Source organism: Oncorhynchus mykiss, chromosome 31 (assembly GCF_013265735.2).
Source record: "Oncorhynchus mykiss isolate Arlee chromosome 31, USDA_OmykA_1.1, whole genome shotgun sequence".
NCBI classification, from domain to species: domain Eukaryota; kingdom Metazoa; phylum Chordata; class Actinopteri; order Salmoniformes; family Salmonidae; genus Oncorhynchus; species Oncorhynchus mykiss.
In genome coordinates, this window is record NC_050571.1 from 17,282,468 (window position 1) to 17,306,048 (window position 23,581).

At 49.3% G+C, this 23,581-nt stretch overlaps 1 protein-coding gene across 1 annotated transcript in view; it reads right to left on the reverse strand.

Annotated features, from left to right (window-relative positions):
- The window catches only part of gpc4 (glypican 4), a 62,214-nt gene that overhangs the window by 9,176 nt on the left and 29,457 nt on the right, over positions 1-23,581 (reverse strand). Inside the window, exons 2-3 of the mRNA XM_021583465.2 lie at positions 17,309-17,467; positions 439-836 (exon numbers count right to left, since the gene is read on the reverse strand). Of these exons, the coding sequence (XP_021439140.1) occupies positions 439-836; positions 17,309-17,467 (557 nt within the window). The remainder of the gene's footprint in view (positions 1-438; positions 837-17,308; positions 17,468-23,581) is intronic.

A 23,581-nucleotide genomic window follows, 5' to 3' on the forward strand; every position in this document is an offset into this window, starting at 1 on the left:
GTAAGCAACTCCTGTGTATAGATGGCCTTGTATTTTAGGTTATTGTCCTGCTGAAAGGTGAATTCCTCTCCAGTGTCTGTTGGAAAGCAGACAACCAAGTTTCCCGATAGGATTTTTCCTGTGCTTCGCGCCATTCGGTTTCTTTTTATCCTAAAAAAAACTCCCTAGTACTAAGTGTTGTGTTGGATTTTCCCCAAACATAACGCTTTGTATTCAGGACAGAAAGTTCCTTTCTTTGCCACATTTTTTTGCAGTTTTACTTTAGTGCCTTATTGTAAACAGGATAATAGGGTATTGTGTGTAGATCAGTGATACAAAATCTCAATGCAATGCATTTTAAATTCCGGCTGTAACCACAACATTTTGAAAAAGTAAAGGGGTGTGAATACTTTCTGAAAGCACTGTATATGTAATACTGCACATTAACATCCCTCTTACCGTGGAAACCTTGTTGACCACATCGGGCATGAGCGCCAGGCCACGGGTAAAGGTGCGCGCCGCCACGAAGGCCCGTGTCAGCTGGAGGCGGAGCTTGCGTGGCACGTCGCCAAACGGTTTTAGCTGCTCGGTGTGGCGGCTGACACACTCCATGTAGGCGTCGCTGAACTCGTACTGGACGTTGACCAATCGGAACATCCTCTCCAGGAGGTCTTCCCAGAAGTCAGACAGCATGGAGTCCAGGTTGACCACCCCGCTGCCTGACACGTAGTAGCGCTTCAGCTCCTGGAAAAAGTGCTTGAATAGCTCGGCGTTCTGCACATACATCTTGCCGTATGTGCGCACGAACATGTCGTTGAGCGAGCGCTCCGCGTTGTCCAGTAACTCACGGAAGAACTCTGCAGACAGGAAAGAGAGGATGTAAGTATGACAATAGCGCATACCTAAGACGTTGAATATCAACATCACACAGTTTTGTAATGATAGGCTATATTTGTGAACCTAATGGAATATTAACAGAGGTTATTATGAGGTGATATGATTTTGAAGAAATGTCGTTTGTGACATTCTCAGCGTGATAGATAATGGCTTTGTAAATCTTCCAGAACATGTGCCCGGAAGGGGGTGCAGATTTTAATCAACCCTCATCTTAATACCATATTTACTCTGCCAGAGGTTGGAACTATGTATTATATTTATATCTGTGCATCTAAAAACAAACATACAGTTGAAGTAGGAAGTTTACATACACCTTAGCCAAATACATTTAAACTCAGTTTCTCACAATTACTGATATTTAATCCCAGTAAAAATTCCCTGTCTTAGGTCAGTTAAAATGAAGTGGTGATCCTAAGAATGTGAAATGTCAGAATAATAGTAGCGAGAATGTTTCATTTCATCTTTTTCTTTCGCCACATTCCCAGTGGGTCAGATGTTTACATACACTCAGTATTTGGTAGTATTGCCTTTAAAAATGGTTTAACTTGGGTCAAACGTTTCGGGTAGCATTCCACAAGCTTCCCACAATAAGCTGGGTGAATTTTGGCCCATTCCTCCTGACAGAGCTGGTGTAACTGAGTCAGGTTTGTAGGCATCCTTGCCCACACACGCTTTTTCAGTTCTGCCGACAAATGTTCTATAGGATCGAGGTCAGGGCTTTGTGATGGCCACTTCAATACCTTGACTTTGTTGTCCTTAAGCCATTTTTCCACAACATTGGACGTACGCTTGGGGTCATTGTCCATTTGGAACCAAGCTTTAACTTCCTGACTGATGTCTTGAGACGTTGCTTCAATATATCCACATCATTTTCCTCCTCATTATGCCATCTATTTTGTGAAGTGCACCAGTCCCTCCTGCAGCAAAGCACACCGACAACATGATGCTGCAACCCCAGTGCTTCACGGTTGGGATGGTGTTCTTCGGCTTGCAAGCCTCCCCCTTTTTCGTCCAAACATAATGGTCATTGTGGCCAAACATTTCTATTTTTGTTTCATCAGACCAGAGGACATTTCTCCAAAAAGTACAATCTTTGTCCCCATGTGCAGTTACAAACCGTAATCTTGCTTTTTTATGGCGGTTTTGGAGCAGTGGCTTCTTCCTTGCTGAGCAGCCTTTCAGGTTATGTCGATATAGGACTCATTTTACTGTGGATATCGATACTTTTGTACCCGTTTCCTCCAGCATCTGCACAAGGTCCTTTGCTGTTGTTCTGGGATTGATTTGCACTTTTCGCACCAAAGTTCATTCATCTCTAGGAGACAGAAAGTGTTCTTCCTGAGCGGTATGATGGCTGCGTGGTCCCATGGTGTTTATACTTGATTACTATTGTTTGTACAGATCAATGTGGTACCTTCAGGCGTTTGGAAATTGCTCCCCAGGATGGACCCGACTTGTGGAGGTCTACAATTTTTTTTCGGCGGTCTTGGCTGATTTCTTTTGATTTTCCCATGATGTCAAGCAAAGAGGCACTGAGTTTAAAGGTAGGCCTTGAAATATATCCACAGGTACACCTCCAAATGACTCAAATGATGTCAATTAGCCTACCAGAAGCTTCTGAAGCCATGACATCTTTTTCTGGAATTTTCCAAGCTGTTTAAAGGCAGTGTCAACTTGTGTATGTAAACTTCTGACCCACTGGAATTGTGATAATGAATTGTAAGTGAAATAATCTGTCTGTAAACAATTGTTGGAAAAATTACTTAGATGCCCTAACCAACTTGACAAAACTCTAGTTTGTTAAGGAATTGGTGGTGTGGTTGAAAAACGAGTTAATGACTCCAACCTAAGTAAGTAAACTCCCGACTTCAACTGTAAATCCTAGTTCTCCGCATTACATTATTTTATTTTTTTACAATATTGCCTTTCGTGAACTAACTCAACCTTGACCATTTGTACATTTTTTCTACTAGCACCGACTTTGCTGATAGCATAGTTTTCCTCAAATTAGCTATGACTGAGATGTGGTTGTCGCACCTAGCTGTCTTAAGATGAATGCACAAACTAAGTCCCTCTGGATAAGAGTGTCTGCTAAACTACAAATGTAAATAGACTGAACATTTTAGAGCTAGATCAAAATAAAGAATGTTAATTTCCTACAGTTCTATGCATTTTACCATGGCTAACGCTGTGTTCCTCTGCTCAAACATTTTAACAAAATCAAACGGGCATTTGCCTTGAATGGCTGCTAACCCCAGTCCTATTGTACATTTCCACAACCAGATTGAACGTCTCCTCAATAATGTTTTTGGCAGTGTGTCTGTGACTGTCATTAAAATGGTACTCCAGAGAGACAGATTTAGGTCTGCACAGCACTCCCAGAATGCACAGCTCTGGGCTATAGAAACCCTGACTTGCGTCTAAAATGGCACCCTATTCCCTATACATTGTTATTTAGCAGACGCTCTTATCCAGAGCGACTTAGTTTGAGAATCTATCACAAGGCAGCGGGGTGAGACCACCACATCTCAAGTCATAGCTACTTAATTGAGGAAAAAATGTACATACTGTCAGCAAAGTCAGAGGTAGAAAGGGGAAAAGTCAAGTGCTAGTTCACGAAAGGCAAAAAAAGGTTATATAGTACGCTTTTGACCAAGGCCCATAGTGCACTATATAGGGAATAGGGTTCCATTTGGGACCAGTCCTCCTGTAGCTGCCAATAGGGTTGAAAATCAGAGGGGTTATGATCAAAACAGATGGATGTTTATTTCATTTGACATTGTCCTGTCAGTACTGGTTTCCCTTCACAGCAGTGTCCCAACAGCAGGAATAGCACAGTGTCCCAACAGCAGGAATAGCAGTGTCCCAACAGCAGGAATAGCAGTGTCCCAACAGCAGGAATAGCAGTGTCCCAACAGCAGGAATAGCAGTGTCCCAACAGCAGAAATAGCACATAAAATCCCTCAGCAGAAAAAAAAAAAAACACTATGGGAATGGTTGTATGGGAAGAGAAACGGTTGGAAAGGGAGGAAGAGAAAGAAAAGAGTGAGGGGGGATGAGAGGTGGAGTTAGAGTTTTAGTGGGAGAGAGAGAGGCTGAATATGGGAGAGGTGGTTGCCTGGTTCCTGTAAATCCACTGCCATTCAACAGAAACGTCTCTCCACATCAAGCTGCTTCAGACTGACCACCAATGGCATTTTTCTGTTGTCACATTCCATTCGTTTTCCTTTCTCCCTGCTCCTCTTGGTCTGTCCTTCAGAGGAATTTTCAATAGGATTACTGCTCCCCCTTCATCCCTTTCCATATAGGGACCTGTCCCTCCTCTCTCGCTCTCTCCCTCCAATGCTTTCAGTTGGTCAGTTCCTTCAGAAGGCTCTCTTCAGTAGAGACGGGGAACAATGACCTACTTCATCCTAAGGAATGTCCATCACCCCCACCCCCCAAATAATCCAGCACCCCTCTCCCACAACCCCCCCCCCCCCCCCCTACCGCCACTTTCTTAATCTGAACAAAATGAGAATTCCAGACTCACTGCAAAATGCTTCACCTCTCTCTCTCTCTCATGCGCAGCACCATACACCCCCCCCCTTCACCCCTCTCTCATGCGCAGCACCCCCCCCCCCTTCACCTCTCTCTCTCTCATGCACAGCACCCCCCCTTCACCTCTCTGTCTCATCTCTTTCTCCTTGTACACACAGCTTCGGTTCCGCTGTAGTTTCTGTGTGCCCTCTGCCCGGCTTTGAAATGTAAAGTTCCCATGCTCTCTCCGAGGGAGTCACCAAACGCTCCTGAATTCGGGCACCAGGACACACACACACACACTGCAAGTGCGGCGCTGTCACTTCCACTTCAGACTGACAATCTAAAAAGAAAAATGAAGTGGGGGAGGGGTGGGGGCGGCTTGGGGAGGGTTAAGTTGAGGGCTTTTTTAACTCCAAATCCCCACTGTGTCACCAAGGATACCGGAAACACTGCAGTACTTCCATTCACGTCCCCCACACACAAAGACAGGGGAGAGGGCACCAAACTCCACGCTCCATTGACAGAGATTAAAACAAAAGGTCCTTCTACCCCCCACCACCCCCCACTCCGGAATGTCAGTTGCCACAAGTTTAAAGTCAGTGAAAGGAGACATGAGGGAGGGGAGGAGGGAGGACAGGCCCCATCATCCTGCCTATGCAGACATACTAATGAACCACCACTTCCCACCCAAAAGATCTGTGCTGGCAACGATGTGCAGGGGGTCAGTAACAAGGTAGCACAAAACACACTTCTAGTTGTAACTTCTGGTTGTTTTTAAAGGTTGTTTAAAGTTGAGCGGGTTTCTCTGGCTGAAGCTATGGCATCTAGTATGAAACCAGCATTACAGTGGCATCTTGATTCATCATTAAAAACGGTTTATGACGTACAGCCGTCGGCCAACAGCTAGGCCGTGGAGCAGCACACACTCCCTTAAGGGTTTTCCTGAAGAAAAATGTGCTTACCACTCAACCATTGGTTAAGGAAAATGTAGGTGAAAGGTTAGAGGAAAAGGATCCTGTTGTGTAGGGAAACACTAAGGACATATGAGGCAGTATAGCCGCTTAACCTGTGTGTTCGTGTGAGAGTCTGAATGTAGATCCTGACAGCAAGAATCTTGTTAGAGAAAAAGAGAGAGCCTGGAAGAATCTCTTCCCCCGCCCCCGAAGTATGAAGCACTGATGTTGGGCCCAATCCATCACCCCAAGAGAGGAGCCGACCGACCTCCCTAGCACTCCTCCCTCCCCTTTCGTCCCATAAGGAGAATTGGACTTCCCTCCTCCTCCCTCTATCCTCACAGTAATTGCTCCCTTTTCTTGTGGGGTTCCACCCCTCCTGCTGTTAGGACTGCAGTGGTGGAGATGTATGGGTCTTGATGCGTGTGTGTCCTGGGGCAGAAGGGCTTAATCCCAGACATAGCTAGCTCCCCCAGACAGACAGACAGGGACAAACACAAAACCCAGGTCAGAGGGAGATAAGAGAGCATAAACTATTTCTGGCCCGTACTTAATTGGCCATGACTCCTAACTCCAGGCACATGATGAGGACTCTGCTCTACCACTTCCTGTGTGTCTGTGTTTGTCTCCAGCTCCAGAAGAACCATTAGCCACCATCATCATTACCATCTCCAGCCACTAAATACAACGAGCCGTAGGCACGTTTCCTGTGGCAGACACGTCCGTAGGAAATGGCTGCTTCTGGACGTCTCAATGTGAGAACTGGGGTGTAATCACTAATCCAAACACTTGCAAAATGGAACAACTAAATTCAGGTACTGTAAAACTTCAATAAAAACGCTGAGTCTCAGCGCCTGTCCCTTATAATAGCCGGGCAATGGCAGACAATTCAGAAAATAAACTGTCTGTTTCAAATAAACAATGGGTGGAAATGAATTGTTTACGAGGTTAAAATGAATTACCAGAGACGTAACCAAGTCACAAAGTCCTAAGCAAGTCTTAATCTTCGAGTCAAGTCCCAAGTAATAATGGGCAAGTGTCAAGTCAAGTCCCAAGTTCCACAGCTTAGGGTGAATCAAGCCACAAGTCCCTTATTTAGGGTTTCAAGTACTCATGTCAGTAAAGTGTCTAATGCCAATTTTATTGCAACTGAAATGCATCAGTGATTTTGGACCCACATGTTTTACAAATGGCATACCTTTCCCCAACTACCAGTCTTTGAAACCGAATGCTAGGATTTTTGGGACCGATTATGCCCTGATGCAGAGCTGGCACCACAGGTCCCAGAGTGGTGGGGCAAATAGTTTTCCCTGGGGCCCGAAGCATTTACTAATCTGGTAACCTACCCAGGTATACATCAGGACCCTATAGGATCTGACAGTGAATCATTAGTAGTTGTAGAAAAGGTATTAGCATAGGACCAGATTTACATTTGAGTCATTTAGCAGATGCTCTTATCCAGAGCTACTTGCAGGAGCAATTAGGATTAAGTGCATTGCTCAAGGGAACACCAATAGATTGTTCGAATCCCTGAGTCGACCTGGTGAACAATTGACCTTTCGGTTACTGGCCCAACGCTCTTAACCACTAGGCTACCCGCCGGCTAGGTACACAGATGTTTTTTAAACTGGCCCTAGGGAGGTTTGAAAACCCTGTCAAATTGCAGCAACCTTGTACTTTTTAATAGGAATGAATTAAAAACTAGATTTTACACAAACAACCACTGCAATTGGACAATAGAACTCACAGGGCTGAGATTACAATGCAAACCTGCATAAAGCATAGGCCAATGCAACTGCAATTAAAAATCATGTATATTTATGTAATCAGTTATGTAGGTGAAAGATGGGTGACTGTACATCTGAATGATCACCTCATTCAGGGCAACTCAATACAGCAAATGCAATGTGGATTCAGAACTAACCATTCTACCAAAGCTATTTTCTAGAACAAATTAAATCTAAACACGTTGGTGAAGTCAGTGCAGTCTTTTTGGATCTTAAAAATACCTTTGATACTGTGAATCATGAAGTTCTCCTATCCAAACTATCCTCCCTTAATGTGTCCACTGAAGTCATTAGTTGGATGTATTCCTATCTGGCAAACAGAAGCAAAATGGTTCAGTAGGACTCTCATTACTATAACATTGGCGTCCCACAAGGGTCAATATTACACACCCTTCTGTTTAACATCTACAGTTGAAGTCAGAAGTTTACATACAACTTAGCATTATACATTTGTACTGTTTTTCACAATTCCTGACATTTAACCTGTTGGATCTCTAGGGGCGCTATTTTCATTTTTGGATTAAAAAACGTTCCCGTTTTAAGCGCAATATTTTGTCACGAAAAGATGCTCGACTATGCATATTCTTGACAGTTTTTGAAAGAAAACACTCTGAAGTTTCAGAATCTGCAAAGATAGTCTGTAAGTGCCCCAGAACTCATTCTACAGGCGAAACCAAGATGAAACGTCTAACAGGAAATGAGCAGAATTTCTGAAGCTCTGTTTTCTAATGTCTCCTTATATGGCTGTGAATGCGACAGGAATAAGCTTAGACCTTCTGCCGTTTCCCCAAGATGTCGGCAGCATTGTGACGCATTTGTAGGCATATCATTGGAAGATTGACCATAAGAGACTACATTTTCCAAGTGTCCGCCTGGTGTCCTGCGTCGAAATTGGTGCGCAAAGCCAGCTGCAAGTTTTTTTCCATTTGATTGAGAGGAGAAACCATGCTTCCACGAACGATATATCATCGAAGAGATATGTGAAAAACACCTTGAGGCTTGATTCTAAACCACGTTTGCCATGTTTTCAGTCGATATTATGGAGTTAATTTGGAAAAAAGTTCGCGTTTTGAGGACTGAATTTTCAGGGTTTTTTTGTAGCCAAATGTGATGTACAAAACGGAGATATTTCTAATACACAAAGAATCTTTTTGGAAAAAACTGAGCATTTGCTATCTAACTGAGAGTCTCCTCATTGAAAACATCAGAAGTTCTTCAAAGGTAAATTATTTTATTTTAAGGATTTTATGTTTTTGTTGAAATGTTGCGTGCTGGATGCTAACGCTAATGCTAACGCTAAATGCTACGCTAGCTAGCTACTTTTACACAAATTATTGTTTTCCTATGGTTGAGAAGCATATTTTGAAAATCTGAGATGACAGTGTTGTTTACAAAAGGCTAAGCTTGAGAGATGGCATATTTATTTCATTTCATTTGCGATTTTCATGAATAGTTAACGTTACGTTATGGTAATGAGCTTGAGGCTGTAGTCACGATACCGGATCCGGGTTTGGGAGATCAGAGAGGTTAATACGAGTACAAATTCCCTGTCTTAGGTCAGTTAGGATCACCACTGTTGTAAGAATGTGAAATGTCAGAATAATAATGAGTTATTTATTTCAGCTTTTAGCTCTTTCATCACATTCCCAGTGGGTCAGAAGTGTACATACACTCAAATAGTATTTGGTAGCATTGCTTTTACATTGTTTAACCTGGGTCAAATGTTTCAGGTATCCTTCCAAACTTCCCACAATAAATTGGGTGAATTTTGAATTTCTCCTGACAGAGCTGGTGTAACCAAGTCAGGTTTGTAGGCCTCCTTGCTCGCACACGCTTATTCAGTTCTGCCGACAAATGTTCTATAGGATTGCAGTCAGGGCTTTGTGACGGCCACTCCAGTCCCTGGACTTTGTTGTCCTTAAGCCATTTTGCCATAACATAGAAAGTATTCTTGGGGTCATTGTCCATTTTGAAGACCCATTTACAACCAAGCTTTAACTTAAGGATAAATAGCCACTTTTGGATAAATAGCGTGCCCAATTTCAACTTCCTGCTACTCATGCCAAGAATATAAGATATGCATGTTATTAGTAGATTTGGATAGAAAACACTGAAGTTTCTAAAACTGTTTGAATCATGTCTGAGTATAACAGAACTTATGTAGCAGGCAAAACCCCGAGGACTAACCGTTCAGATTTTCTTTTTTTTGAGGTCTCTGTCTCTTCAGTATGTTCTCATTGGGTAATGATATTTCTTAGGCACTTGTTTTCAGTTCCTACCGCTTCCACTGGACGTCACCAGTCTTTGGAATTTGGTTGAGGTTATTCCTTTGTGCAATGAAGAAGTACGGCCATCTAGGAAATGGGTAACACTGTTGAGAGTTGCGCAAGACTTGAAAAGTAGCGTTGGTTTGTTGTCTTCCTGTATTGAACACAGATAGACCCGTCTTCAATTTGATCTATTATTAACGTTTAAAAATACCTAAAGTTGTATTACAAAAGTAGTTCGAAATGTTTTGGCAAAGTTTTAACAGGCAACTTGAGATATTTTGTAGTGACGTTGCGCAATTTGGAAGCGTTTTTTTTCTGGATCAAACACCAAATAAATGGACATTTTGGATATATATGGACGGAATTAATCGAACAAAAGGACCAATTGTGATGTTTATGGTACATATTGGAGTTCCAAAAAAAAGAAGCTTGTCAAAGGTAAGGCATGTTTTATATTTTATTCCTGCGTTTTGTGTAGCGCCTGCAGGGTTGAAATATGCTACTCTTTGTTTACTGTTGTGCTGTCATCAGATAATAGCTTCTTATGCTTTCGCCGAAAAGCTTTTTTAAATGTTTTTATCTGACATGTTGGCTGGATTCACAACGAGTGTAGCTTTAATTTAGTATCTTACATGTGTGAATTAATAAAAGTTAGATTTTTATATCATTTTATTTGAATTTGCCGCGCTGCATTTTCCCTGGCTTTTGGCCAAGTGGGACGCAAGCGTCCCCTATACCATAAAGAGTTAACTTCCTGACTGATGTCTTGAGATGCTGCTTCAATATATCCACAATTTTCTTTCCTCATGATGCCATCTATTTTGTGAAGTGCACCAGTCACTCCTGCAGCAAAGCACCGCCAAAATGTGCTGCTGCAACCCCCGTGCTTCACGGTTGGGATGGTGTTCTTCAGCTTGCAAGAATCCCCCTTTCTCCTCCAAACATAATGATGGTCATTATGGCCAAACAGTGTTATTTTTGTTTCATCAGACCAGAGGACATTTCTACAAAAAGTACCATCTTTGTCCCCATGTGCAGTTGCAAACCGTAGTCTGGCTTTTTTATGGCGGTTTTGGAGCAGTGGCTTCATGGCTGAGCAGCCTTTCAGGTTATGTCGATTTTGGACTCGTTTTACTGTGGATATAGATACTTTTGTACCCGTTTCCTCCAGCATCATCACAAGGTCCTTTGCTGTTGTTCTGGGATTGATTTGCACTTTTTGCACCAAAGTATGTTCAACTCAGGGAGACAGAACTTGTCTCCTTCCTGAGCGGTATGATATCTGCGTGGTCCCATGGCGTTTATACTTGTGTACTATTGTTTGTACAGATGAACATGGTACCTTCAGGCATTTGGAAATTGCTCTCAAGGATGAACCAGACTTCTGGAGGTCTCAATTTTTTTTCTGAGGTCTTCGCTGATTCCTTTTGATTTTCCCAGTCAACTTAGTGTATGTAAACTTCTGACCCACTGGAATTGTGATACAGTGAATTAAGTGAAATAATCTGTAAACAATTGTTGGAAAAATTATTTGTGTCATGCACCAAGTAGATGTCCTAACCGACTTAACTCTAGTTTTGGCAACAAGACATTTATGGAGTGGATGAAAAATGAGTTTTAAATGACTCCAACCTGTATGTAAACTTCCGACTTCAACTGTATATAAAATGATCTCCCACTTGCTTGCACACAAGTTAACATGCAGACAATACAGTTCTGTATGTACACAAAAAAAAAATAGACTAGTTAAGTTTACTGAAGCTATGGTACATGTTTCTAAAATGGACGACTAATTCTTGCCTGCATTTAAATTTTAAAATGGACAAGACTACGTACTTCTCTAATAAATCCATTGATTCTTTAACGAGCTGTTCTTGTTAATTCTTGTTAAACCAAACAGTTACCACCATTGTCATATCATTTACAAACACAATTTACTTAGTCTGGACAGCTTAAATCAGTATGTAGATGCAAGCCTGGTCTTTAAGATCCTGCATGGTCTTGCCCCTCCCCCCAATGCCGGCATATCATGCTCAAGGAAACCACCTCCAGGATAACAAGGGCAGTAACTAGATGGAAAGAGACAACGCAATCCCAACACACAACACTATACTGGAATGCATTGCCCATGGACTTGAGAAGCTGCACCGATTATTGTAATTTTATATTGACAACACGGCTCAAATCTATCCAAACCTGTACACGAGTTGTTTTAGTGAGTATTTGTATAGTAGCCGTGTAAAGGCCCTTAGCTGCCCAGGGACTACTGGTGCAAATGAGCTTTTGGCTAACCTCGGCACATTTACATCGATGTTGCATTATTGATGTTGATTAATGTGCATTGTGCCTTATAGATAAATAGTTTAAAAAAATAAACGTTTTATTTCAGTTAATCATTTTCGATTGAAAAAGGTCAAGGTAGCCTAGCCAGCCCAAGTTTGAATATAGCCTAAACCAAATTTGATTAAATTCATATTTTACTTCTAACACTAATAATTGGGCTATAAATATTCTACATAATGTTACCACTTTGTTTGCCCGACAGAGTGCAAGAGGGGACAGTGCATTGGCTGTAGCCTACGGAGTTGCAGACTGTGGTTATCAGTATCCTAGTTGATCATACTGAGAAATCCTCTCCTTTTCTTCCCATACAGTTTAGGTGTAGGCTGCTGCAACATTTCTGTGAAGAGTTCTTGCTTGCGTCTGTCAGGAGTGATGTGTTATGTTTACTAAATAAATACCGGAAGATAGTGGAGTGGCACACGCTTTGCTAGATTACGTGCTTTGTGCCTGGTCTGCGCAACCTATGATTTCCATGAATCTAATTGAACAAGACACAGAACAGAACGCACAGAACCTGCAGCACTCCGATATCAAGGACAGATGGGCTTACATAGTGTGTGAGATGACAAATCAAGTCTCTCCAGTCATACAACTCAAGTCACGAGTCATAGATGGTCAAGTCAAAATCGAGTAGTGCTTCAGTCCAAGTCACGTGACTCGAATTACCATGAATGTTTGATTACATTAAATAATTCAGTAATGACTTAAATTGCAATCTCCCATTTTAAATCACCAGTAGGACACTGTTAGCCATTGACAAGCAGAAAAAACGTCAACAACTTCAGGAGTACAGAACCCCATAAATCATCTGGTCATCCTCTAGCGGTGAAGGTAAGAACTGCCGGTACAGTCAAAGAATTAGTGTCAAGTAAAAGTTATCATTTCTTTTGTCTTAGTATGACTTCCAAAAAACTTTTAAAAAATGAGAACAGTGAAGGAAATACATTGATTAAAATGCTGGAAACAAACTAACCAACCATGCAAATGAGCAAAAGCTGTGTACATTAAGGTGGACACCCCACCCAGGGAGAGAGAGCCGCCTGCGCTGTACACCCCACCCAGGGAGAGAGCGCCGCCTGCGCTGTACACCCCACCCAGGGAGAGAGAGCCACCTGCGCTGTACACCCCACCCAGGGAGAGAGAGCCGCCTGAGCTGGACACCCCACCCAGGGAGAGAGCGCCGCCTGAGCTGGACACCCCACCCAGGGAGAGAGCGCCGCCTGAGCTGGACACCCCACCCAGGGAGAGAGCGCCGCCTGAGCTGGACACCCCACCCAGGGAGAGAGAGCCGCCTGAGCTGGACACCCCACCCAGGGAGAGAGAGCCGCCTGAGCTGGACACCCCACCCAGGGAGAGAGAGCCGCCTGAGCTGGACACCCCACCCAGGGAGAGAGAGCCGCCTGAGCTGGACACCCCACCCAGGGAGAGAGCGCCGCCTGAGCTGGACACCCCACCCAGGGAGAGAGCGCCGCCTGAGCTGGACACCCCACCCAGGGAGAGAGAGCCGCCTGAGCTGGACACCCCACCCAGGGAGAGAGCGCCGCCTGAGCTGGACACCCCACCCAGGGAGAGAGAGCCGCCTGAGCTGGACACCCCACCCAGGGAGAGAGAGCCGCCTGCGCTGTACACCCCACCCAGGGAGAGAGCGCCGCCTGCGCTGTACACCCCACCCAGGGAGAGAGAGCCACCTGCGCTGTACACCCCACCCAGGGAGAGAGAGCCTCGTGCGCTGTACACCCCACCCAGGGAGAGAGAGCCGCCTGAGCTGGACACCCCACACAGGGAGAGAGAGCCGCCTGAGCTGGACACCCCACCCAGGGAGAGAGAGCCGCCTGAGCTGGACACCCCACCCAGGGAGAGAGAGCCGCCTGAGCTGGACACCCCACCCAGGGAGAGAGCGCCGCCTGAGCTGGACACCCCACCCAGGGAGAGAGAGCCACCTGCGCTGTACACCCCACCCAGGGAGAGAGAGCCGCCTGAGCTGGACACCCCACCCAGGGAGAGAGAGCCGCCTGAGCTGGACACCCCACCCAGGGAGAGAGAGCCGCCTGAGCTGGACACCCCACCCAGGGAGAGAGCGCCGCCTGAGCTGGACACCCCACCCAGGGAGAGAGCGCCGCCTGAGCTGGACACCCCACCCAGGGAGAGAGAGCCGCCTGAGCTGTACACCCCACCCAGGGAGAGAGAGCCTCGTGCGCTGTACACCCCACCCAGGGAGAGAGCGCCGCCTGAGCTGGACACCCCACCCAGGGAGAGAGAGCCGCCTGAGCTGGACACCCCACCCAGGGAGAGAGAGCCGCCTGAGCTGGACACCCCACCCAGGGAGAGAGCGCCGCCTGAGCTGGACACCCCACCCAGGGAGAGAGCGCCGCCTGAGCTGGACACCCCACCCAGGGAGAGAGAGCCGCCTGCGCTGTACACCCCACCCAGGGAGAGAGCGCCGCCTGCGCTGTACACCCCACCCAGGGAGAGAGAGCCACCTGCGCTGTACACCCCACCCAGGGAGAGAGAGCCTCGTGCGCTGTACACCCCACCCAGGGAGAGAGAGCCGCCTGAGCTGGACACCCCACCCAGGGAGAGAGAGCCGCCTGAGCTGTACACCCCACCCAGGGAGAGAGAGCCGCCTGAGCTGGACACCCCACCCAGGGAGAGAGAGCCGCCTGAGCTGGACACCCCACCCAGGGAGAGAGCGCCGCCTGAGCTGGACACCCCACCCAGGGAGAGAGAGCCACCTGCGCTGTACACCCCACCCAGGGAGAGAGAGCCTCGTGCGCTGTACACCCCACCCAGGGAGAGAGAGCCGCCTGAGCTGGACACCCCACCCAGGGAGAGAGAGCCGCCTGAGCTGGACACCCCACCCAGGGAGAGAGAGCCGCCTGAGCTGGACACCCCACCCAGGGAGAGAGCGCCGCCTGAGCTGGACACCCCACCCAGGGAGAGAGACCCGCCTGAGCTGGACACCCCACCCAGGGAGAGAGAGCCGCCTGAGCTGTACACCCCACCCAGGGAGAGAGCCGCCTGAGCTGGACACCCCACCCAGGGAGAGAGAGCCGCCTGAGCTGGACACCCCACCCAGGGAGAGAGCGCCGCCTGAGCTGGACACCCCACCCAGGGAGAGAGAGCCGCCTGAGCTGGACACCCCACCCAGGGAGAGAGCCGCCTGAGCTGGACACCCCACCCAGGGAGAGAGAACCGTTTGAGCTGGACACCCCACCCAGGGAGAGAGAGCCGCCTGAGCTGGACACCCCACCCAGGGAGAGAGAGCCGCCTGAGCTGGACACCCCACCCAGGGAGAGAGAGCCGCCTGAGCTGGACACCCCACCCAGGGAGAGAGAGCCGCCTGAGCTGGACACCCCACCCAGGGAGAGAGAGCCGCCTGAGCTGGACACCCCACCCAGGGAGAGAGAACAGTTTGAGCTGGACACCCCACCCAGGGAGAGAGAGCCGCCTGAGCTGGACACCCCACCCAGGGAGAGAGCGCCGCCTGAGCTGGACACCCCACCCAGGGAGAGAGAGCCGCCTGAGCTGGACACCCCACCCAGGGAGAGAGCGCCGCCTGAGCTGGACACCCCACCCAGGGAGAGAGCGCCGCCTGCGCTGTACACCCCACCCAGGGAGAGAGAGCCGCCTGAGCTGGACACCCCACCCAGGGAGAGAGAGCCTCGTGAGCTGGACACCCCACCCAGGGAGAGAGAGCCGCCTGAGCTGGACACCCCACCCAGGGAGAGAGAGCCGCCTGAGCTGGACACCCCACCCAGGGAGAGAGAGCCGCCTGAGCTGGACACCCCACCCAGGGAGAGAGAGCCGCCTGAGCTGGACACCCCACCCAGGGAGAGAGAGCCGTCTGAGCTGGACACCCCACCCAGGGAGAGAGAGCCGCCTGAGCTGGACACCCCACCCAGGGAGAGAGCGCCGCCTGAGCTGGACACCCTACCCAGGGAGAGAGAGCCGTCTGAGCTGGACACCCCACCCAGGGAGAGAGAGCCGCCTGAGCTGGACACCCTGGACTAATGGTTCAGACGGAGAAGAGCACAGCAGGGCTTTGTAAAGGTATCCAACAACTAACAGCTCTGAGAGACAGGCCACAGACACAGAACATACGCGTGAGACCGAGAGAGAGAGAGGGCAGGCTAAAGCAGCCACCACATTCCGACATGTCACATTCTTGTTCACATCTGGCTGCAATACACATACTCCCTGTTAGACTATCCTGCACACACTCATTTACAGCACCAACCTGGGGAAGAAGGAATCAATTGGAAGCTGGGGATGATTAGGTGGCCATGATGGTATGAGGGCCAGATTGGGAATTTAGCCTGGACACCGGGGTTAACACTAGAGGTCGACCGATTATGATTTTTCAACGCAGATACCGATTATTGGAGGACCAAAAAAAGCAGATACTGATTAAATCTGACAATTTTTGTTATATATATATATATAAATGACCAACCTTACGATAAGTGCATTGGAATCTTTAGTGGACGGAGAGTCAGGACACCCGTTTTAACATCCAATCTGAAAGACGGAGTCCTGCGCAGGGCAATGTCCCATTCACTGCCCTGGGATCTACTTGGTCTCCCATCCAGGGACCAACCCTACTTAGCTTCAGAGGCAAGCCACCCGTGGGATGCAGGGTGGTATGCTACTGGCTTTTATGTACAATATATACACTTGAAAGATTAATTTATATCCCAACACTCCATCTCACTCTGGAGCCTAAAATAAATCAGGTAAATTATATCCTTTTCAGAACACTGCCAAAATGGACCTCTCCCTCTCTTTCCAGCATAACTAATTCATTTGAGGGTTGGGTACTGCGGGTGCATGAAAGTGTGTGTCTGGAGAATATCCGACCAGGCATCCTCTAGCCTGCACCTACAGACCCTCCTCAACCAGCAGAGGCAATAGCCAGAGTGGTGACGGGGTTCGATGGAGGACAGGAGGTCTCAGGGGCCAAACTGTCCCGCTGCCCTCTGTCAGTGACACAGCATTGTCACATGTTCCCCATGCACTGCCTCACAGTAGGGCAATCACAGTCAACATGATCCAGATATTTTTACACACACACAGAGAACAGGAAGTGTGTCAAGTGAAAGAAGGCTGGCTCTGGGTGTGTGGTCCGTCAGAGCATGCATGCCTCTCTCCCCCCAGACAGTAGGGCGAGAGGGGATTGGCCAGAGGTTGCAATGTCTGATACTTTGAGAGACAAGTGGACCGGCCAACAGAGACGGGGTGTCTTTGCTGCAGGCTGCCAATGCACAGGCAGGTTTGAGTATCAGTCAAGGCCAACACTGCACACGCGCTGCTGCTCTGGGGACTGGGACAGGACTCCGTGCTGCTAAGGGGGGTGGGAAAGGATGCCGTGCTGCTCTGGGGACTGGGAAAGGAAGCCATGCTGCTAAGGGGGCTGGGACAGGACGCCATGCTGCTATTGGGACAGGAAGCCGTGCTGCCTAGCAGTGGAACATAGATGGACTGATACAGTAGGAAGGTAGGGGTGTGAGTGTGCGTTCAAGATTTTGTTTGAGCTTGTATAGGTGCGTTTCAATCTTACGGTCAAAGTGGCTGTGCCTCTGTTTGAAGGTGCTCTGTAGGTTGGTGCTGAGCTGGGAGACGGGGGCCTTCAGGTCCGAGTGGCTCTGCTGACTCAGCTTCTCCTCCATCTCCAGCGTACAGCATGAGTATTCCTGGGGACACACCTTCAGATGGGTTCCTAGAGGCGCAGGGAGAGAGAAAACACTGATATACACAAACCAAGAACAACCATCATAAAGACAATTCACAAAGCACAGTTACACATCGTGAAAAACTGCTCGTTTCCTGTTCGTTACGTGAGTCAGGTGCCATGTTCTCACAGAAGAAAATAAACCATGTTAAGTAACAACAAAACATCGAATTGATACAAAATACATTGGTGTGGCGCACCACACCATTGTCTACTTGCCCTTAATTGGGCAGTCCAATAATATCACATAACATGCGGTATCCCAGGTCTCCCTGCTTCATGCAGCAGGTACAGAAGCAGACTCTGGAGAAACACCTACCCAAGAGAAAGAAAAGGTTTATGCTCCTCACAGTGACCTCTCACAGCACCCGTCAGTCGAGACGTTATACCACAAGCTTCAGCAGCTGTGTCATGTGGGAACAATACACACCAGCGTGCACACTGACAGGAGGAGGAGGGGAGAGACTGCTAAAGACAGGCTTGGTCCGGGGAGGGAAGTTCGAGGGCGGATGTTAAACAAGTTTAACAACCTGACATCTCTAAGTGCTGACACCCCATCCGGTCAGTCTCTCTTCTAACCCTCTGCTGTACAGAACTGACAAAGAGTGGTCAAAGTGGACACAACAGCGATTTATGGCATGGGTCGGAGAGGCGTAGAGGCAGAGGGTCGGAGGGGCGTAGAGGCAGAGGGTCGGAGAGGCAGAGGGGCAGAGGGTCGGAGGGGCAGAGGGTCGGAGGGGCAGAGGGTCGGAGGGGCAGAGGGTCGGAGGGGCAGAGGGTCGGAGGGGCAGAGGGTCGGAGGGGCAGAGGGTCGGAGGGGCAGAGGGTCGGAGGGGCAGAGGGTCGGAGGGGCAGAGGGTCGGAGGGGCAGAGGGTCGGAGGGGCAGAGGGTCGGAGGGGCAGAGGGTCGGAGGGGCGTCGAGGCAGAGGGTCGGAGAGGCAGAGGGGCAGAGGGTCGGAGAGGCAGAGGGGCAGAGGGTCGGAGGGGCAGAGGGTCGGAGGGGCAGAGGGTCGGAGGGGCAGAGGGTCGGAGGGGCAGAGGGTCGGAGGGGCAGAGGGTCGGAGGGGCAGAGGGTCGGAGGGGCAGAGGGTCGGAGGGGCAGAGGGTCGGAGGGGCAGAGGGTCGGAGGGGCGTCGAGGCAGAGGGTCGGAGGGGCGTCGAGGCAGAGGGTCGGAGGGGCGTCGAGGCAGAGGGTCGGAGGGGCGTCGAGGCAGAGGGTCGGAGGGGCGTCGAGGCAGAGGGTCGGAGGGGCGTCGAGGCAGAGGGTCGGAGGGGCGTCGAGGCAGAGGGTCGGAGGGGCGTCGAGGCAGAGGGTCGGAGGGGCGTCGAGGCAGAGGGTCGGAGGGGCGTCGAGGCAGAGGGTCGGAGGGGCGTCGAGGCAGAGGGTCGTCGAGGCAGAGGGTCGTCGAGGCAGAGGGGCGTCGAGGCAGAGGGGCGTCGAGGCAGAGGGGCGTCGAGGCAGAGGGGCGTCGAGGCAGAGGGGCGTCGAGGCAGAGGGGCGTCGAGGCAGAGGGGCGTCGAGGCAGAGGGGCGTCGAGGCAGAGGGGCGTCGAGGCAGAGGGGCGTCGAGGCAGAGGGGCGTCGAGGCAGAGGGGCGTCGAGGCAGAGGGGCGTCGAGGCAGAGGGGCGTCGAGGCAGAGGGGCGTCGAGGCAGAGGGGCGTCGAGGCAGAGGGGCGTCGAGGCAGAGGGGCGTCGAGGCAGAGGGGCGTCGAGGCAGAGGGGCGTCGAGGCAGAGGGGCGTCGAGGCAGAGGGGCGTCGAGGCAGAGGGGCGTCGAGGCAGAGGGGCGTCGAGGCAGAGGGGCGTCGAGGCAGAGGGGCGTCGAGGCAGAGGGGCGTCGAGGCAGAGGGGCGTCGAGGCAGAGGGGCGTCGAGGCAGAGGGGCGTCGAGGCAGAGGGGCGTCGAGGCAGAGGGGCGTCGAGGCAGAGGGGCGTCGAGGCAGAGGGGCGTCGAGGCAGAGGGGCGTCGAGGCAGAGGGGCGTCGAGGCAGAGGGTCGGAGGGGAGTCGAGGCAGAGGGTCGGAGGGGAGTCGAGGCAGAGGGTCGGAGGGGCGTCGAGTCAGAGGGTCGGAGGGGCGTCGAGTCAGAGGGTCGGAGGGGCGTCGAGTCAGAGGGTCGGAGGGGCGTAGAGTCAGAGGGTCGTAGAGGCTGAGGGTCGGAGGGGCGTAGAGGCTGAGGGTCGGAGGGGCGTAGAGGCTGCGGGTCGGAGGGGCGTAGAGGCTGAGGGTCAGAGGGGCGTAGAGGCTGAGGGTCAGAGGGGCGTAGAGGCTGAGGGTCGGAGGGGCGTAGAGGCTGAGGGTCGGAGGGGCGTAGAGGCTGAGGGTCGGAGGGGCGTAGAGGCTGAGGGTCGGAGGGGCGTAGAGGCTGAGGGTCGGAGGGGCGTAGAGGCTGAGGGTCGGAGGGGCGTAGAGGCTGAGGGTCGGAGGGGCGTAGAGGCTGAGGGTCGGAGGGGCGTAGAGGCTGAGGGTCGGAGGGGCGTAGAGGCTGAGGGTCGGAGGGGCGTAGAGGCTGAGGGTCGGAGGGGCGTAGAGGCTGAGGGTCGGAGGGGCGTAGAGGCTGAGGGTCGGAGGGGCGTAGAGGCTGAGGGTCGGAGGGGCGTAGAGGCTGAGGGTCGGAGGGGCGTAGAGGTTGAGGGTCGGAGGGGCGTAGAGGTTGAGGGTCGGAGGGGCGTAGAGGCTGAGGGTCGGAGGGGCGTAGAGGCTGAACGCAAAGTTGCAGCTGCAATAATGTTATGTTTTTCTTTCTTTTTAAAAAGGTGGTTGTTGGAATTTGGGAAGAACACAGTGATCCTTTCACTCCGCCCAGGCTCCCAACGGCCTGTTTGGTTTTCCCCAGCCCAGCCATCCGCTTGCTCAACAACTCTGGCCCTGGTGGTCTGCAGAACAGGCCACTCTGCTGGCGCTACTAGCACCACTAAACACACTACACCAAACAGTGTTACAGGCACCACTACATACACCGGCTCCAATGGCACCCTATTCCCTACATAGTGCAGCACTTTAAACAGGGCCTGTGGTCTAAAGTGTATTATGCCTAAGGACAAGTGTGCCATTTAGGACAGACATGAAATCAACAGGTCACTAGATTCTAACAGTAACTGACAATTAAAAAGACTATTGCCACAACAAAATGTGAACTGTGTAATCAGGCCTAGTATATAAAACAAGAGTTGAAAATATACCCACTCCCTGACCATCACGTTGTGGATGTTCACAGTGTGTATTGGTGTGATGTATGAGGACTAAACTACCTTTGTACCACCACTAGAACAGTGTGTGTCTAAGCAGCGCTACACATGTCAGAATTGTGTATGCCAAGAGACGAGTGTGGACTTGAAGAACTACTGACGTGAAGTACACACACACACACACCCCACACAACTCATGCATAGTGCACACTGTAAGGCTCCCACAAACACCAACAATTTTTCCACAACAACTTATATGATTCAGAAGGTGGAGAGAGAATGTTGTCACAACCCCTTGGTTGGTTGAAGAATATAACTTCTATAAGGCCTCGACCTTGCTAGCTAAAACACCACACCCAGAGAAACAGAGAAGCATCACCACCTTTCAACCCTAACCCCCCCACTCTTGGGATCAAGCCCAAATCAGACTCAACTTGACCCCCCCCCCCCCACCACCACATACAGCAAGAGCGGAAGAGAGAGTTGGCAACCACTACCTAAACACATTCACACATCACATCACACATAGCTCTTTGTACCAGATGATTGGAGAGAGCAAAGTAAGCAGTGAGTGCATGCGCACAGACACACAAAACATGCACACACGTACACACCTCCTCTAAGTGAAACAGAGATTCTGCCTGTATTCCACCAAGGCATCCCTCCCTCCCTGCCCGCCTGCAGTACAGGACCACAATCTAAAGGCCTTTATCCATGTGGAAAATGTCTGGAACCAAAGAACACAAATAAAACTGAGATGGCCAATCTTTCACAGGAATATCTGTACAAATGTCACATTGTTAGCTCACGGGCTAAAGTCTCTGAAAATGTTCTCGTATTAGTTAACGCATACTTTGGGAAAACATTAGGGCGGCCAACTTCTCCAACCCCCGCACAGAAACAGGTTGTAAAATTGGGACAAGAGTATACGGTTCAAATAAAAAAAAAGGGAAAGCTTGGCCTCATTGCAAATGGCGCCATGTTCCCTTAAAGTGCACTACTTTGGAGCAGAGCCCTATGGGTCCTGATCATAAGTAGTGCACTATAGGGAGCCATTTTATAGGAAATCCTTGACTGGACTACCTAAAGTTTAGTTTCTAAAGGTAGGATCTTGCATGAAACATTTTAGTCACCACAAGTCTATGCATACTATATAAAAATAACATGCATTTCTCATCAATAGGCAGTAGTCAATATTGAGCAAAAGTCTTCCAAAACAGTTGAGTCATGGGGTCAGAGTCAAAGGTTAACTAAATAAACTAGAATGCTCAACCTTCCTTTACTTGGAGATTAATTCATTCTCCATTTCGGAAGGAACTGGTGCAATAAAATCTCCTGTTTCTAGTTTCAGGTGGAACTCCGATAACATGGAAATATTCAAATTTATAATGAATAGAGGTTTTGTAACGAGTGAGAAATGCCTGGCATTTGTGTAGATCTTTGTTCGAGTAGATCTTCGCGTTATCTGGCAAGTGAACTCACTCGGTGCAAAGAAAAGTGGATTTCATATTTTTCTGAATATTCTCTGGTGTTTGGTATTTCACCTGCAACTGGAATGAGGCGATTAGAAGACACTGTTGCCTTCCAAATCGAGAATGAAGTAAAAACGGCCAATTAAAGGTTGGTTTCCTATATTGTCTGTGGACCGTCAGCTCAACCTCAAGGACAAGCTTTAGATGGAGGGTTGAGTCTGCTTGGCGACATACAACAACTCCCAATTAACTGGGAATCCCAACAAACAGCGAGCGGGTACATTGTTCAGGTTGTCAATCAGAAGGAAAAAAGGAGGGTTATTTATGTCAGTCAAAACATGGGAGCCGTTAATAAACAACATGATACTGTGTCATGGCATTCATCAGCAGTCCACTGCTTTCTGCTTCTCCTTTGTGGTTTCCACCACCAACCTCTTTAAACGGCTCATAAAATAAGTCCCTTCCCTTTGACGTTCTCCTGTCTGCCCCTTTACACTGGAGGAGGAGGAGGACGTTCCCCTGCCTGCCCCCCAGAACACTGGCTTCTCTGGTGAGGAGGAGGGGTGGTGTGGGGGGAGGTGAAAATGCCTTGTGGACAAAACCCAGATTAGACGACACATCACCCCCTCTCCTCTGCCTGGCCTGCATCATGTGGCCCAGGACCAGACAGACTTCAGAGCAGGGAAACCTCCACCTCTACCACCACCCTGCAGGCTTAACCAGAGGGGTCAAAGGTTAACAGCCACTCCTGAGAGAGAGGTCCTGTCCTCTGACCCCTCTGTCCGCCAGCCAGCACATCCACAACTAACACACACAAATCGCCTTAAGACACACGCATTAACAACCATAGATTCACATAAACACATTAACAACCGAAACACACCAACGACCATAGATACACATAGCACATGCCATTCACACTACCCATCCACATACAAACATTAAACCACATGTCACACTGAGTCAGAAGTCAAATTCCCCAGAGGATTATTTCCATCCGCACCCTGCTGAACTCCAGTGACCACAGAGAAAGACTGCGGTGTTCATTTTAGCAGCTATTTTAGATCTAGTTTTAGTTGACTCACGCCTGGGAGCTGTGTAGGAGGGACAGCTGGGCAGATCCACTCAATCACACTGCGCAACTGAAAGACGTTAGTTGTGCCAATGAGAGGATTGCACTATGCAAAGCCATGCATGCTTATGATTGGACAAAATACGTCAACTAAAACTAAATTTGTCAAATCATTTTTTTTCAAGTCCCAACTTTTACCAAAAGAAAATGTGTGATATTTTGTGGGGAGAAACAGAAGGGCATGAAATCTAATACCAGTTGAGGGAGAAAACAAGGTAGCAAACTAGATAGCAATTAGGTTATTTTAAGAGTTGTCCTCTTATATAGTTCCAGTCATGTTGTCAGGTACTCTTCCCCTGCCCCAATCTCAT